General features: G+C 48.1%; 3 protein-coding genes across 6 annotated transcripts; 2 read left to right on the forward strand and 1 right to left on the reverse strand.

Annotated features, from left to right (window-relative positions):
- Positions 1 to 179: 179 nt before the first annotated feature.
- Positions 180 to 8,503, reverse strand: LOC122389542 (solute carrier family 66 member 2-like). 3 transcript variants are annotated; one of them, XM_043381690.1, is made up of 6 exons: positions 8,387 to 8,503; positions 3,661 to 3,947; positions 2,940 to 3,076; positions 2,532 to 2,636; positions 2,094 to 2,205; positions 180 to 1,736 (listed from the first exon to the last, which is right to left on the reverse strand). In XM_043381690.1, the coding sequence occupies exons 2-6, from the start codon at positions 3,924 to 3,926 to the stop codon at positions 1,547 to 1,549; spliced, it is 810 nt and encodes a 269-aa protein (XP_043237625.1). In that variant the 5' UTR covers positions 3,927 to 3,947; positions 8,387 to 8,503; the 3' UTR covers positions 180 to 1,546. The 3 variants fall into 3 exon arrangements, with proteins under 3 accessions (XP_043237625.1, XP_043237623.1, XP_043237626.1); XM_043381688.1 differs by having other exon boundaries at positions 8,431 to 8,475; XM_043381691.1 differs by having other exon boundaries at positions 8,439 to 8,467.
- A 277-nt stretch (positions 8,504 to 8,780) lies between these two features.
- Positions 8,781 to 9,816, forward strand: LOC122389543 (elongation factor 1-delta-like). The gene has a single exon (XM_043381692.1). It carries the CDS (start codon positions 8,883 to 8,885, stop codon positions 9,666 to 9,668), a length of 786 nt encoding a protein of 261 aa, XP_043237627.1. The 5' UTR covers positions 8,781 to 8,882; the 3' UTR covers positions 9,669 to 9,816.
- A 1,854-nt stretch (positions 9,817 to 11,670) lies between these two features.
- On the forward strand, positions 11,671 to 15,417 carry LOC122389545 (cytochrome b-c1 complex subunit Rieske, mitochondrial-like). 2 transcript variants are annotated; one of them, XM_043381695.1, is made up of 5 exons: positions 11,671 to 11,960; positions 13,485 to 13,628; positions 13,992 to 14,169; positions 14,499 to 14,647; positions 15,038 to 15,417. In XM_043381695.1, exons 1-5 carry the CDS (start codon positions 11,762 to 11,764, stop codon positions 15,175 to 15,177), a joined length of 810 nt encoding a protein of 269 aa, XP_043237630.1. In that variant the 5' UTR covers positions 11,671 to 11,761; the 3' UTR covers positions 15,178 to 15,417. The 2 variants fall into 2 exon arrangements, with proteins under 2 accessions (XP_043237630.1, XP_043237631.1); XM_043381696.1 differs by having other exon boundaries at positions 11,671 to 11,831.
- The last annotated feature ends 82 nt before the right edge of the window (positions 15,418 to 15,499 follow it).

Genomic DNA, 15,499 nt, shown 5'->3' on the forward strand with positions numbered 1-15,499 from the left:
CTAAGCCACTCGCGGGCTGTGATGGTAAATCAAACATACTGATGTGGAAAATGTGAGAACACGAAAGCCTGAGAATCATGACATGTCATGCTCATGACACTTCAGGAATCGTAGACATATTACAACGCGCAAATAGTAAATAATAAAACGGTAAATGGGTAGCTCGATACAGACCGACATATTCCGTCCTAAATCCTTTCTGTATTCAGTTATTGTACACAATGAAGCCTACAATATCGAGTAACACAAAATCACCGAGTCCCTACACGTGAAGGCGAGAGGGGCACGCACGGCGGCGCATACGCCACAAAACACACGTGCGAAGGCAAGAGAAGCACCAGGAGTACAAGTGTGCGCCTGAGATCGACTTACCGGTGGCCGCACCTCGCCCTTCAGCGGACCCGGCTCAAACGAAGGCACTGATTCTCCAGAATCTCTCTGCCTACCAGCATTCAAAGGCATGGTAAAATAACGACACAATAAGCAAGCTAATCAGCCGCATTAGCTAGCAGTAGTCACTGATAGTATGCTCTTCAAGAGGCTCTCCTGTCGCATACCGTCAGCAAAGTAAAGAAACGTCAACGGATCACGCGGGAATGCAGAAGCTAAAACCGAAGCTTACGGGAAACATATGGCATGCATTTAAAAATAGGAATTAGACAAGTTGATCATCTTCAAGCGAGGCTGTTTAATCACTTATAGGACCACACCAAATCACAATGGGAAGTAGGCGAGGGGAACTCAATTAGCAGGAAACTCCAATTTCCTATAGCTCGTGCGGTAAGACACGTAGAATAATCACAGGACAAGATCTGATACCTGATCCTCTCGACAGATGTCTCATTAAGATATTCGGGCGACATCTGTAACTGTCCAGGTCGTACAATCACACTATCCGAGCGATTATTGGCACGCTAATTATCTGCTTTCACAAGCACTCAAGTCATGATTGGAACTCGCTTTTGATAAGAAAACGTCTGAATCTCTTATCACAAACGGAAACACAGCAGCTGCATCTCGCAACACAACATTGATACCATCGTTGTTACCCCACAAACGATTGATTAGACATATGACTATTATCGTTGTTCTTCCGTACCGTAGTCCTCATCGCAGCGAGTTCCGATTGAAGGAACTCGAGGAGAAGTCGCCTTAAAAGCACCCTGTGAACTGAGTACACTTATAGCACCGCTCCGCCTTCAGTCCGGGGTCACGGTATGTCCGATAGCTGCCCCCGTGGCCAGCCAGGCAGTGATTCCATCCGAGGTAGCCCAGGGGGGACCTCTAGTAGCCACAGTTGGGGGAGCGGGGGACAAACGACAGGCAGGAGGGACGGCTTTGGCCGTTCACTGCTGCGATTAGTGGGAGCTCTCCGTCTGTGGAATCCCGCTCCACACTCCCACAGCACCCCTCTGCGCGCCACCTGCCGGTGACCCCGGCAACTACAATACACAGGCGACCGCAGCGCCACTTACATCAACCATGGCTGGTGTGCGCCGACCGCAGCGCCGCCTGGCGCCGGCCGGTGAAGCTGCGGTTCGGCGCGTCACCGTCCGAGGTCGCTCTTGCGGCGGCGCAGCGTGTCCTGCCGATAGTAGGCGACCTGCGCCAGAATGGCCACGTCGATACCCATCTGCAGGAAGCCGCAGAGCCAGAACTGCGCCGGCGCCGAGCGCACGATGAAGTAGACGGTTTTGAACGTGTCGCCACACGTCCACATTACCACCATCTTCACACTGAGGGAGGAGGGGGGGAGGGGGTTATTAGATCACGGGCACTCGTGACAAGTCACGGGCACATTGGATTACGTCAACGACTCGTAGTGTGCAAATCTCATGAAAAATACCACTAACTTATGTACTTTTCCTATCTAGCAAACAATCGTATGGCGTCATATGGCTACTTCGTAAAATGTTTTCTAAAATGATTAAACGTTAAATGATAAATAATAACATCCTGTCCTAACTCGGCTGAATTATAGCCAGTAAATATGATTACTGATTGGTCACTATATCATGACAGCTTATAGAAACAAGGACAGAACAAAACTAAAAAGATAAACACTAGAAAAACACTGCGTGATAAGCACATACCTCATTCCATAGGTTGACTTCTGCTCAAAGTTCTTGTAAAACTGCGGTGCCCCGAGCATTGCTTCGGTAAACACAGCCAAAAATCCCACCGTTTCCACGAACCATGGATTATCTGAGGATATAGAGGCTCATGACAATGCCACAAAACGTGCAATGAAACACAAACGGCGACAACAGCGCATGGACCATAATCAACAAGCTCAACTAAGGTGAGCGGCAGATGACCGATACGTAAGTACACAGTACGCACTACACATGTAAAGACAATCGAACTATAGAGTGATATTCCGACTTATACAAAACTTTGCCTGTCGCTGTCACACTAGGCCGGGAGTAAAAGTCAATTATGGACTTAATCCTTAAGTGCAGGAGTCACGTCAACGTGTCTTTAAAGTTTTACATGTGCTTTCCAGAAGACTTATAAGATCAGCTACTCACCAATCAGGAAATACATGAGGACGGATCCCACTAGCGCGAAGGTGAGCATGCACTCCACGTACGACTCGAAGTCGGTCCACTCCCAGAAGTAGCGCATGTCGAAATCTGCCGACACAAGGAGAGGGTACGTGTCACTGACACCGATCAAATATCAGCAAACACAACGCACAACACGGCAAAGAGCATACCTCTGATCACCAGACTATTGCCGCGAAACACCCAGGGGCCCGATAACTCTGAATCCGGCCCCAATCCAGATAAAAAATTGGCTTCAACGCCATGGCTGTTTCTGACCTCTAGCTAGATCGTCTCAATAACGAGTCGTTATTAACGACCACTATTAAAATACTATGTCACTGACTGGATAATGGATGCGTCACACTCCCCCCGCCCGCTCCATACACATACCAGTAAATGTGCGCTCCTTGTGTTTGACGATCTGCTGACGGGCCTTGACGGTAACACAGACGTGAATCAGTAGCAGCATCACCACGTTCATGATGACGCTCTGAGCCAGCAGAGGCAGCTCGAACGGGTGGCCCATCCTGCCGGCAGAGCAGGCACACCGTCAGTCGTAGCGTCACTCGTCACAGGTTATCATATTGTCATCTGTTCGAACTTCGAGCATCATACAGCATTGACACTTCATCACATCAATAGTCGTCGCTGTTACATCGACACTCGTAATACGTGTACGTCACACGGATACTCGTCACACAGTCAGTCACATTGAAACTCCGTTACTCGATACCGTCATTACTCCGATACCGTTACTCGGCACCGTTGCATCGCTACTGGTCACACGTCGTCACATCGTGATCGTCACGCTGCCACCTGTCCCAGGATTTCACGGAACAAAGCATGGGCACTAAGTCACTCGTTATGTCACTCGCGCCACTCATTCACGCTAACTGAGGTGCTATGCCGATTGCCGCCTCAATGTTACACAATCGTAATGCCAAACGCTACACGTTTGACGTCGCACTGCTACACCGTAAGACGTGACATCACATCGTAGTTACGTCATGATATTACAAACATGCTACATACTAGAGGTCTTAAGATGGTAAAGTCGACAATATCAGTAATCAGTGACCCATGGCTAAGCTACACTGTACTCCCAACGTACCAGAACAGGATACGTAGCGTGTTGGCCAGCAGCAGGGCGAGACAGACGAACAGCGAGAAGCCGTCCGTGTTCTGGTTCCTCTTTATCTCCAGGTACTGCGGGATGTAGGGCACGGCGCCGCCGAGCACCATGGCGCCGGCAGACACCACGGTGATGGCCTGCAGCAGCAGCTCGACGGCCTGCTCCTCGAACGAGAGCTCCGCCAGCGGGCCCGGCTCGGCGCCCGCGCCGGCGGCGGCCACCGCCTCAGCCAGACCATCGTCCATCGCTGCCGGTCACCTTCCTGTCTGAAATATTACACAGATGGAGTAAACACATCTTTCCTGCACTGGAGTACTTGAGTACACACAGGACTAAAACAGCTTATCTTGTCAACTTTGGACCAATATTGTAATGGAACTGGCCAGACTGTAAAGCATGGTACTTCCAAATATGTATTTTCTTTGTACCGTGCAGGGTCATTTAGTAGTAGGTGGTGCTTGGTGTGATGCATATTTACTATGGATTGATGACAATTTTATAAGGAAGAGTCAGCAGCACTGCCTTAACATGGAAGGCAGCAGTACCACCCTCATCACTCAAGCTATCTGCCAGTGTAGCTTGTCCAATAAAATGAGATGGAGAAGGCACCAAATTGACATGGTCAGCAATGAGCAATGAGCCTTCAGCCATGGACAATGTACAGGGTGTTCGCAAAAATATGTCATGATTTCGTTACGCCATTATCGCCAGCTCAAATAAGCAAGGATCAAATGTCTTGCTGAAATGTGTTGCCCGGATCTTCAAGTTTTGTTATACACATGTATCAGTGCCTCATGTCAAACCGGGCGCACCCCACACGCTGTTTTCAATATGAACCCCTTTTCGGCGGATGCACGTATCACCTAGAGATTACACATAAGGGTTCATTCGCACGCACGTGTTATAAGTGAACACGGACGGCCTTTGCAATCACTATCATCAGCCGAGAAAGATTCTTGGCTGTCTTCCTGTAGTCCTTGGACTTCAGATATCCCACAGGTAACGGCCGATGGGGCTGACACCAAGTGAATGGGTCGACCAGGGGGTAAGGGTCCTCCTGCTCAAGAAACGGGCCCTAGCATTTCGTTTAGGCACCGGAGTGCAATTTTCGAAGTGTGGACTTGAACCCATCCTACCCGTGCGCATGTCTGCAGCGTTTTGACCATTGTCTTGCCCCGAGTTGCCCCACATTTCTCGCTTAAACTTCTAGAGCACTCCCACGCAGCAGTTTTCAGCGGCAATGTTGGTGTTTCAATTTGAAGTCTTAAGAAGAAGGCCTCGCGGCACCATGAGCGTCTATCGCAAATCAAGCAATGACCTTCGGACTGTGGAGCTGGTGTTCTTACCTAGCCTTTGAGGGTGGCATATCTACCCAAACCGTTTGTTCTGGCCGTCGGCGCCTCCATGAAGGTGGATGTGTGCTTCACTGGTTGACCGGGCGTGGCCGGTGAGCGGTGCTCAGAATTGATTTGGGTTTTTATCCTCGAAGCAAAGTAAATTCTTAGCCCTTTTCTACCCTAAATAGCACCTATTGATTCCTGACCTTGTAGGGTATAATCCCCATTAGGGTGGTCCTTATTTTCGAAAATCGTATTTGGATACCTTGCGCCCCTTCAATCGGTGCCGTTTAACGAAAAAACATGTCTGTCAAAATTTCAGATCCCTACTTCATTATTTACTGGTAGCTCAACGCTCGTTCGTTCGTCAATGTTCGCTCAATGTCCGTTTCGTCGATCAACGTTCGTTCCCTCTTCCTCAGGTGTAACGGTTGTCTGCGTCGCAAACTTCTGGGTACATGGTGTCCCCCAGTTATGAACTCCTTGGCTCCAAGTTCCCAGTAGCGGCGGAACACCTTCAATTAGGGGGGGGGGGGGCACTGCCGACTTTTGGTCCCATTCTTTCCATGCAACGCCCATAGGGTTATACTAAAATGGCAAAATTAATGGGGGCACGGTGCTCCAGTGCCCCCTCCCGTTCCACCACCTATGCAAGCTCCCATCCCGCGGCCAATCTCTCGCCTACTTCCTCCACCGCCACCAAATCCTCTAGGAAACGGTCCGGGAAGTGGCCAACCGGACGTTAGAGAAGGTACTAGAGTAGAGGAGTTCTGGGCCAGGGCCAGGAATCCCACCCAGCACAAAGGGAGAGCGGTCAAGAAGGTGGAAACTCTCTTCGACGAGTGGAAACGCCTGAAAAAGAACAAGAACAGGACTTCCGCCACCCAAACAAGCAACGAGGACGTATTCAAGAAACAACTGGAAAATATCTTTGATATCGCCCACGGTGACGCAATGTCCTTGATACCTAACCATCCCGGAAGATCGCGCCTTCCTTCTCGCCCAACGTGAGCCAGGGAGACGGGATAGAATGACAGAGGCAGACATGGCGCTCCATTCCCAAGAAAAGAAGAAGAGGAGGAGGGATGACGCCGAAGAGAGGAGGAGGAGCAAGGCGTCGCGTCGGAGGAGGCGCGGGCGGCAGCCGACCAAGTGGAGCTGGAAAGCATAACCTCGAGTAGCTCCGAATCGTCCCCACTTCGCGGAGCCGTGAGACCTGGCCCCAGCATGGGTACAGCCACTCTGTCATCCCGAAAGCGTGGTCGAACCACGGCCATCACGCCGCAACTTTCCGCTAACGTCTAACGTGTGTGTGTGTGTGGGGGGGGGGTCGGTTGGACCCCTCTGCCTTTTGGCTCCAGATCGCGCTAGAGCTTTGCGAAAAAACGAGCGTGTTGCCCGTGACGAGAGGAAACCGATGATATCCAATTTAAGGTCCTAGGTCATTGGTTGACCTTCCAGGTCAGGTCAATGACCCAGTGGTCAGAAAAATCGGGACCTGCAAGAGCTTCGTACAGTGAAGCTGTATTGTTTTTGGGGGTGCTGATCACGAATTTCATGCTAGTTTTGATCACATATGATGTATTCGTGCATTTAGACCAGGTCGGGTCAGGTCAGGTCAGGTCAGCCATTAGGCGTCCTGCCGGCTACCCATAGTAGGTCTCAACTACCACTGGTGGCGTCGTAACACATAACAAAGGCACCAAAACTACTTCGTAAATGTTCAAATGGATGCTAAATTCGAAATCAGCCCGAAAAACTGCCCTAGAAACATGTATACCTCGGAAAAGTGACACGAGGTCATCATAGGTCAATGACCTGACCTGACCTGACCTTCAGGTGACCTTGACACCCACCGTAATGCATGGGGCGAACATCATTTCACATGTTTGGACGTTTATAATCGCAAAAATATTAGAAACACGCGGATAATGAGAGCTGACATACGCTGAATCGCGACTCCGGCCAAACATGGTCTCGAGAAATAGGTCACAGGTCAAAGGTCATTTGGGTCAGGGTCATGAAATTTTCAGAGTATGTATAAAATTGATCATCTCGAGGATACTGAAAGTCTCGTCGCGATCGGCCGCTTTTTACGTGAGTTATTCGCGAAAACTCATGGGGGTCCATCCCACCCCTACACATACGAGGGTTAATATGCATTGAGCCACCAAAAAGCATCCGCCGATTTCGCTCTTTTTGCTCTTTTTCCACGTTTCTAGACGAATGGCATCATTTGAGGGGGCGCAAGCGCGAAAAAATAAAAATAAAAATTTTGTATGGAAATAAGGACCACCCTAATCCCCATGTCATTATCAATAATATAATGAGACATGTTGGACCGCACCCCGCATCTTGCGCGAGCTCGCAGATGGTCAGGGAAGGCATCTCGTTGACCAAATGGGTGATCTCTTTGTAGTTTAAATGACTATAAATAATTCTTTTTCTCGGACTTTCAAGGGTTCATTCGATTTCTAACGATCACTTTGGTAGTAAGTTGCATGTGCAGTAAAAAAATCGCCTTACAAGGGGTGCAGCGGAGGCATCAAAGCATGCACCGAACTGTTGTAGCATGGAAACTACGGGCATCGAATCCAAGTGCTTTTTGGCGATATTTGTTTTTCGCTCTGTGCAAGGCAAGATTTTTAATATTATAAATTAAAATGCATATGAAAGAAAACTTGAAAATGTCCTCTGTCAAATGGGCATAAATACGTGCACGTGCGTTCAAGCAATTTTTCCTACAAAGCGATTAGAATCATGACATATTTTCGCGAACACCCTGTATTGCATTTTTTTAACAAGTGCTGATTTTTTTATCACAACAGAAATATTCTAGGTCTTGTTTGGCATAAGCTGATTAAGGTTTGGTTTGATGGCCTACAGCAGCAGCTCAACTGCCTGCTCCTCAAACGAGAGCTCCCCCACTCAGCAGCCAGCGCCCAGCAGGGCCGGCTCAGTTCCCAGACTGGCAGCGGAATGGGAAAAGGTTCTGGCCACTCCACTGCTCACTGGGAAACCAATGTTTTAACAAGTATGACACAAAACTGACAAAAACTTGCCTCTAGATACACTAGAATTGAAATAAAAGTGTTAATTACTGCAGCAGCAATCAACAAGCAACACTGAACAGTGACAGTGAAATTGAACTTCTTTTTTGTTTTGTATGTGCATCAGATAGATTGAGATAGGTAGGTAGATAGATAGGTAGGATCTATCTATCTATAGATAGGTAGGATAGATTGAGATATATGGTACCTACTAGGTAACTGAAATTTGAGCACCGATGCGACAAGGAAAAGGTTCTGGCCGCCGGTAATCTAATACTTGGTCATCTATCATAAAAGCAATAAAAGTAATTATCTCACCCCTAGATAGTGACTCGATTTAATGTCAAATAAGAGTAAATTACCGCTGTACTTTGACTTGGCTGTGATATTCAGCAATATATCAATATATTCGCTAAACAATAACGAGATTTGTTTTTGTATCATCTGCGCCGTTTTGCCAAGCAAGTTATAGAGCTGGATAGACGTACTTTCCTTCTTTCCAAGTACCTCCTAAGGAACAAAAAAGGTACTAAGTTTCCATGTAAACGCTGGATTCATTATTGACTTATAATTTCTAATTTTAAGTGTATTATGTACTCTTTATTGCTTGCCACTTTTATGCAAAAATGCAGACTTTATTTCTTTATTACAAGTACTTGCTCGTTTCAAGTAAGTCGCGTTTCAACGAACCAGCACTATTAGTTCGACACGTCTGACGCGCTCACGGTCCTTTCACGTGCCGGCGTTGCCCCATTCGTGTCGTTGTGTGTGTGTGGTGAGATTTACACACCTTTTCGACTTTATATAGATCAAAATGGTCAGCAGTGGTCAACCCAAGAAGGACCTGCTATGGTTCGACAAGGCCACTCACGATGATGCGGAACGCAAGCACTACGAGCGGCTTTCGCGGGGCTTCGCGACTCCATCTGCTACGCCGGCATCGTCCGTGGCCAGCGAGATCGCCAAGGCTAGGCAGCAGATTCAGAAATCGCTGCAGGCCGGAGGCGCGGGGGCTGGTGGCGATGTCATTTCCAAGGTCTCCGTCATCGAGCAGGAGAATGCTGAACTCAGGAAAATGTGCAGCGACATGTCAGAAATCATCAAGAAACTGGAATCGCGTCTGTCAGCGCTGGAGCTGAAGGTGAATGGCTCTGCAGCACCTGCTGCCACCAAGCCTGCCTCAGCTCCTGCTGCTGCTAAGGATGACGATGATGATGATGATGTGGACCTGTTTGGTAGTGATGATGAGGAAGAATCTGCAGAGGCAGAGCGTATCAAGGCTGAAAGGGTGGCTGCCTATGCTGCCAAAAAGTCTAAGAAGCCAGCCCTCATTGCTAAGTCCTCAGTGCTACTTGATGTGAAACCTTGGGATGATGAAACTGACATGGCAGAGTTGGAGAAGGTGGTGCGCACCATTGAGATGGATGGTCTCCTCTGGGGCGCAGGAAAGCTTGTACCTCTGGCCTTTGGCATCAAGAAGCTCACCATCATGTGCACAGTAGAAGATGACAAAGTCTCCATTGAAGAACTCACAGAGAAGATTGAGGAGTTTGAGGATTATGTCCAGAGTGTTGATGTCGCTGCCTTCAACAAGATTTAAAAAGCTGTGCCTGTGTCCTTACATAAAATATGACTTGACCTGGCCTTTCATATCTATTTTGTGGTAAATCAATCAATTCCACTGAAAAGTTCAAAGTCTTTTGTAAAGCTGTTGATGCCATTGCAATAAAAATGTCAGTCATTGTGCATGTGCTGTTTGCTGATTAGTTATACTTCAACTTGTAGGAATGGTTGATGGAAGTGACTGCATATATCAGAATGTATTTGGGTACACATTTACTATATGTCTACTGACTTCTGGCTACCATGTATTTGCTGCTAACCTTTAAGCCTTCAGGCTATGTTCCTTTTCAACTTTCAAGCAGCAGTTAGACTGCAAGATGGGTACTGCTAATTTTAATTGTTTTGCAGCTTGAAATGATTCCAGTGGTCAGTGGACCAGTCATGAGATTGAGTAGGTATGTCACAGTAAGACAGCTACTAAATGTCATAAGTACATTAGTGAGTCCTTTGTCATTTATTGCCGTAAACCTTAATGTCATCATTACAGTCAATAGTTTTCCAGGTCATCCAGGCAACACCATTTATATCACCTTCAGGCTTCATGTGAACTATCCACTTCAGGTCACTGGTGTAGTCTCCAAGTCACTGGAACAGTCTCCAGGTCACTGGAGTCACTGTAGCAGTCTCCAGGTCATTGGAGCAGTCTCCAGGTCACTGGAGCAGTCTCCAGGTCACTGGAGCAGTCTCCAGGTCACTGGAGTAATGTCCAGGTCACTGGAGTCAGGAGTGACAGTGGAGTAATGTCCAGGTCACTGGAGTGACAGTGAAGTAATGTCCAGGTCACTGGAATGACCTCCAGGTTACTGGAGCAGTCCTCAGGTCACTAGAGCTGACGCGCCACATCTCCAGGTCACTGGAATGAAATCACCAGTTACTTCAAGTGGACTATCCGGGGTACTGGAATAAGCTGGGCTACTAGAGACTACGAGCCACTGCAGTTCAGACTCGCGGCATTTCCCAGGTCACATAAGTTGACTGTCCAAGGGACTTGACTGTGTAGGTTCCTGTCTCAAATGTCAGTAAATCTAAATTCTCCACGATATTTTTTTTTTCATTCACTTGGGTATGCAGAAAAACTATTTCTATAGTGTCAACTCAGAACCAAGATCAGTTATCTAGGTCAGCCTAGATCATGATCCTTGGTCGGGTCAGTGTCCTTTCTTAGTTCTTCGTTACTTGTGATCAGGCTAGGAGAATGCACAAGAAAGAATCCGGTGCCATAATCGCGTTAGTTTCTCCTCTTCCATACAAAATATCACGTTTGGAAGTGATTATTCGTATGGATTTTTTGGGGAGGGGGCCATTTCGGTCTGACTAAACCATTTCAGGGCCGGAAGGATTATAGGAATCCCGAATCAGGGAGAGACGTTGGTCTGGGCGTGCACGTTCTAGAGTCTAGACCTAGAGTCACCGGGGCTGAGCCCGTCCGAAAGGCCCCGACCAGCCCTCCTCCCCCCCCCCCCTACTCTCTGCACCCGGCTACGGGTGTCGCTTCCCCTGGGAGCAGCGGTGCCGCTCCAAGGGAGCAGCCCGCATGAGATAAAGTTGCCTGTCCAGCCCGGAGCGAGGGTTGCAGCGTGAAGGATCAGGATGAGCATCCTGAGGATGAAAACGAGGGACGGATGATTCGTATCGAGAGGACATTTTCTTCAAAGCTTCGGTAAAGTGGTTCATCCAGTAATCTCGGGTTCATCTATCGAACTCTTCAATTTCAAATTTCGACCAAGGCCATCAATAGATCGGACTGTCCGAGGCTCGGGATTACTTGTGCAGTCCTGACCTCTTTCGGCAATTTAGGACACTAGAGCTTGTATCATTTATCGCCAGAAAAATAGAGATGAATTTTCCCTAACAATATCATTATTTTACATGGATCTTGAATCCTTTCGTTATTTTCTGGTGGAGTTATTTGAACAAACATATTATATTTGCATAAAAAAGAAAGCGAATCGCTTATGTTTTTGCAACTTCAATTTACATGCCTGAAAACTGTTTCTCTATCTCCGTGCACTTGGATACTGGGGCTTGGGTGGTGTTTTTTGGTGTCTGTGTTCTGCAAAATTTCCGAAAATGAACGCGCTCGCTCGCAGTAGCTCTATTGCAGCAGCGGTCAGGGCAACTACCCAAGTTATTCCCTCAGGTGCGACTGCAAATCCAGTTTTGGCTGAAAGGCTAATTGCCACTCCTGCGCAGCCTAAGCTTTCTAGCCAGATTTTACGTAATGCAATTGCTCCCAAAACTGCACCAATTGCTTCTGTTGGACTTGGTGGTAAGCATTTTTTTATTTTCCAGGATAATTCGAATATGAGATATTAATAACTTCATAATGTGTTTCCCTGTGCTTTCGCTCATGTCGTCGCCTGATGTCCTTTCCGAGTTTCAGGGGTTATTAGATCAGTATTTGGTGCTTTAAATCAAAATGGCCTCAAATACGTGAATAAGTTAGGCTGTATCACTTATGAATTGTTGTATTTGCTCACTGTTGTATATGTTTTCAATGCTTATTTATTTTACTCTGCTAGTGCTAATTTATGAAACATTAAATCATGTTTTATTCAATGTAACTGGAATCATAAAAATAATGAAGTTGTCAGCTACCTAATCATCATCATCATCATCATGCTGTATGCTGTTTCAAAATAGAATTAACTTACAAAATGTGACTTAGTTAAGTCAGCTAGTTACATTGTGAGCCAATCTGCCATACCAAGGCAAAAACTACTATGTGAGCTCAGAATCTGACCTCACATAGTAGGCCTTGGCATGACAGCAATGTGAGCTAGTCACATAACTAGCTCACAGTAAGCACATGCTATAGGTTATTAACTAGTAGTCATATAACTAGCTCACAATAAGTACCTTCATTGGCTGAGTAACTAGCAGTATATAACTGTATCTGACTGAATTTTGGATGAGCAATCAACAGTCCTTTCAATGTTGTCAAATTTCAAGAAAATAACCAATTTTATTATGAGACTTCAAGTGTAAATGAAATTATTGTAAAAATGAAACTGCTGGGATATGTACTAAGACCAGGCTGACATTTACTTATCCAGAGTTACTTAAAAATATAATTTTGCTACTACAAAATCTAGGTCAATACAACTTTGGGTGCATACATGGTGTGCAAGATGTGCCAATTAGTTCATAAATAGGTTCAGAAAATGGTCAAAAGTCAATTGATGGCATATTTAAACACCTTAGATTAGATGATTATGGCTTTAAGTACCAATTGATCAAAATTGATCAGTGAAAGATCAATTGAATTTGGTACAAGTTTTTTTTTTACTGCATATGACCATGTTTCTATGGTTCCACATATTCTTTCGGTGTACACTCTGACATAGTTACACTGCCAGACATCAGTGCACCCACTGCATTGTCAGTCTGATAGTGAACAAAATACCAGATGTTTCTAACAGTTCACCTACCTTGGTACACTGCTTGTGCCTTGCTACAAAGATGTACCTACCTAGGTACATCTTAGCGGCATCAGCTTCACAGTATCTATATCATCTACATGGAGATCCTGACTGCTCCAGCTTCACAGTATCTACATCATCTACATGGAGATCCTGACTACTCCAGCTTCACAGTATCTATATCATCTACATGGAGATCCTGACTACTCCAGTTTCCCCTGCAGTCTGCACCCTGCAGAGTCTGGCAGTGCGCAAGCCTACCATCTGCCCCATGCCCCCAGTTTCTGACCACCCCTGCCCCATGCTCACAGTTTCTCACAACCCCTGCCCCCTGCTCACAGTTTCTAACGACCTCTGCCCCATGCCCGCAGTGAGCTCCCAGGTACGATGCGCCCACACGGACCTGCAGGTGCCCGACTTCAGCGACTACCGGCGCAGCGCCACCACCGACCCGCGCGCGCGCGCCGAGGATTCGCGCGCCTCCCGACAGAGCTTCTCCTACATCCTGGCCGGAGGTTAGCGGGGGATGAGTGGGTGAGGTCGGCTGGAGACACTCATAGACAGCTGGTGGTGGGAGGCGAACACTGTGAGAAATCACATTGGGTGCGGGATTTCAGTAGGATAGGGAGCAGACTGGAAATGCAAAGCATGGCTTACAGTCTGTATAATTCAGAACAATCCCTTTCAACAACTTTCTTGGGGGATGGGGTCGGGGATGTTATGTTTCAGTTTTTCGGACAATACATACATTGTGTGATCAAACATAAAAGTTTGCAAGCTTTATTTTTGCAAAATATTACATAGTTGAAGCTAGTTCGTCCTCGTATGGATGACGACCCCGATGCAGACCCTGACCCCGTCCCCCTCCCCGCTGGCAGCCGGCAGTGTGGGCGCGGCGTACGGCGCCAAGTCTGTCGTGACCCACTTTGTGTCGTCACTCTCGGCCTCCGCTGACGTGCTGGCGCTGGCCAAGATTGAGATCAACCTCAACGACATCCCCGAGGGCAAGAACATCACCTTCAAGTGGCGCAACAAGCCGCTCTTTGTCCGCCACAGGTGGGTGGGATCGGCACGGCGGTGTTTGATGAGACTTCTCCGAGGGGATATATCGGTGGAGGGGACTGTTGAGTTGCGTTCCCGTGCTTGTAGCTGAGCTTGTAGCTTGTGTCATCCTGATGTGACTAAACTGGTGACATTTAAGCTTGGTATGATTGGCGATTCTAGTGTCTATGGGTTCTGTTGAGTCGCGAAATTGCCTCGCGATCCGCAACGGACTTGATCGTCATCCACACCACTTTCAACCTGACAGCACCCCTTAGCCCCACCCCCACCCCTCCCCCTGACCGCCTTGATTCTGATCGTGTTCTTACCGCCCGCCGCCGCAGGACCGCTGATGAGATCCAGACCGAGAAGAGCGTCAACCTGGCCACCCTGCGTGACCCGGAGCACGACGACGTGCGCGTGAAGCAGGACCGCTGGCTGGTACTGGTGGGCGTCTGCACCCACCTGGGCTGCGTGCCGATCGCAAACTCCGGTACGTGACGCGCGCTATCGCCGGCATCGCTCAAGAGTGGCGGGGTGTTAGAGCGCGTGTTGAAAAGAACTTAGCAAAGTGCAATGGTTGAGGAGTGGATTGAGGCGTGAACCTATTTGGAACGGTTTAAGAAATGCTTTTGGTAGCCCCCGACTTTGAGAAAGAAAGTTAAGATATGGGCGCGATATAGCCTCGTTGCTGGTGCGCCCTTAAACACCAAATCATCATCAGCTTTTGGTAGCAGCGAGTAGACTCCCTGTGTGCAATTGAATATGTTACACACTGATAAACTGACACGGTTTAATCTGTTATCTGACCCGCAACTCGAGAGCTTCGTTAATCCCGCTGCCCGATCCCCCGCCGTACTGACCGGGTCCACTGTGCCCCCAGGTGAGTTCGGCGGCTACTACTGTCCGTGCCACGGCTCTCACTACGACGCGTCAGGCCGCATCCGCAAGGGACCGGCACCACTGAACCTGGAGGTACCCGAGTACACCTTCACGTCAGACGAGCTGCTGGTGGTCGGCTGAGCCGGTCCCAGCCGGCCTGAGCTCGATTGAGCCGGTCTGGGCTCGACTGAGCCGGTCTGGGCTCGACTGAGCCGGTCTGGGCTCGACTGAGTTCGGCTGAGCTCGACTGAGTTCAGCTAAGCCGGTCTGTGTTCGGCTGAGTCGGCCGAACCACGGACCGGCTCTAGGATGATAATGTCGGCGTGCAGAGGCGTCGGGTGTAAATGTGAATACTGGCGAATACAGGTCTATCTATAGGAGGAATGGCGTTTGTGGGGTCAATGTGCAAGCAATTTGCATTCGACAGTGTTGTTTCGGTCGTTTGGCGGAAGTTCTGAACGTT

Source organism: Amphibalanus amphitrite, unplaced genomic scaffold (assembly GCF_019059575.1).
Source record: "Amphibalanus amphitrite isolate SeventyFive unplaced genomic scaffold, NRLGWU_Aamphi_draft 000361F_arrow, whole genome shotgun sequence".
NCBI classification, from domain to species: domain Eukaryota; kingdom Metazoa; phylum Arthropoda; class Thecostraca; order Balanomorpha; family Balanidae; genus Amphibalanus; species Amphibalanus amphitrite.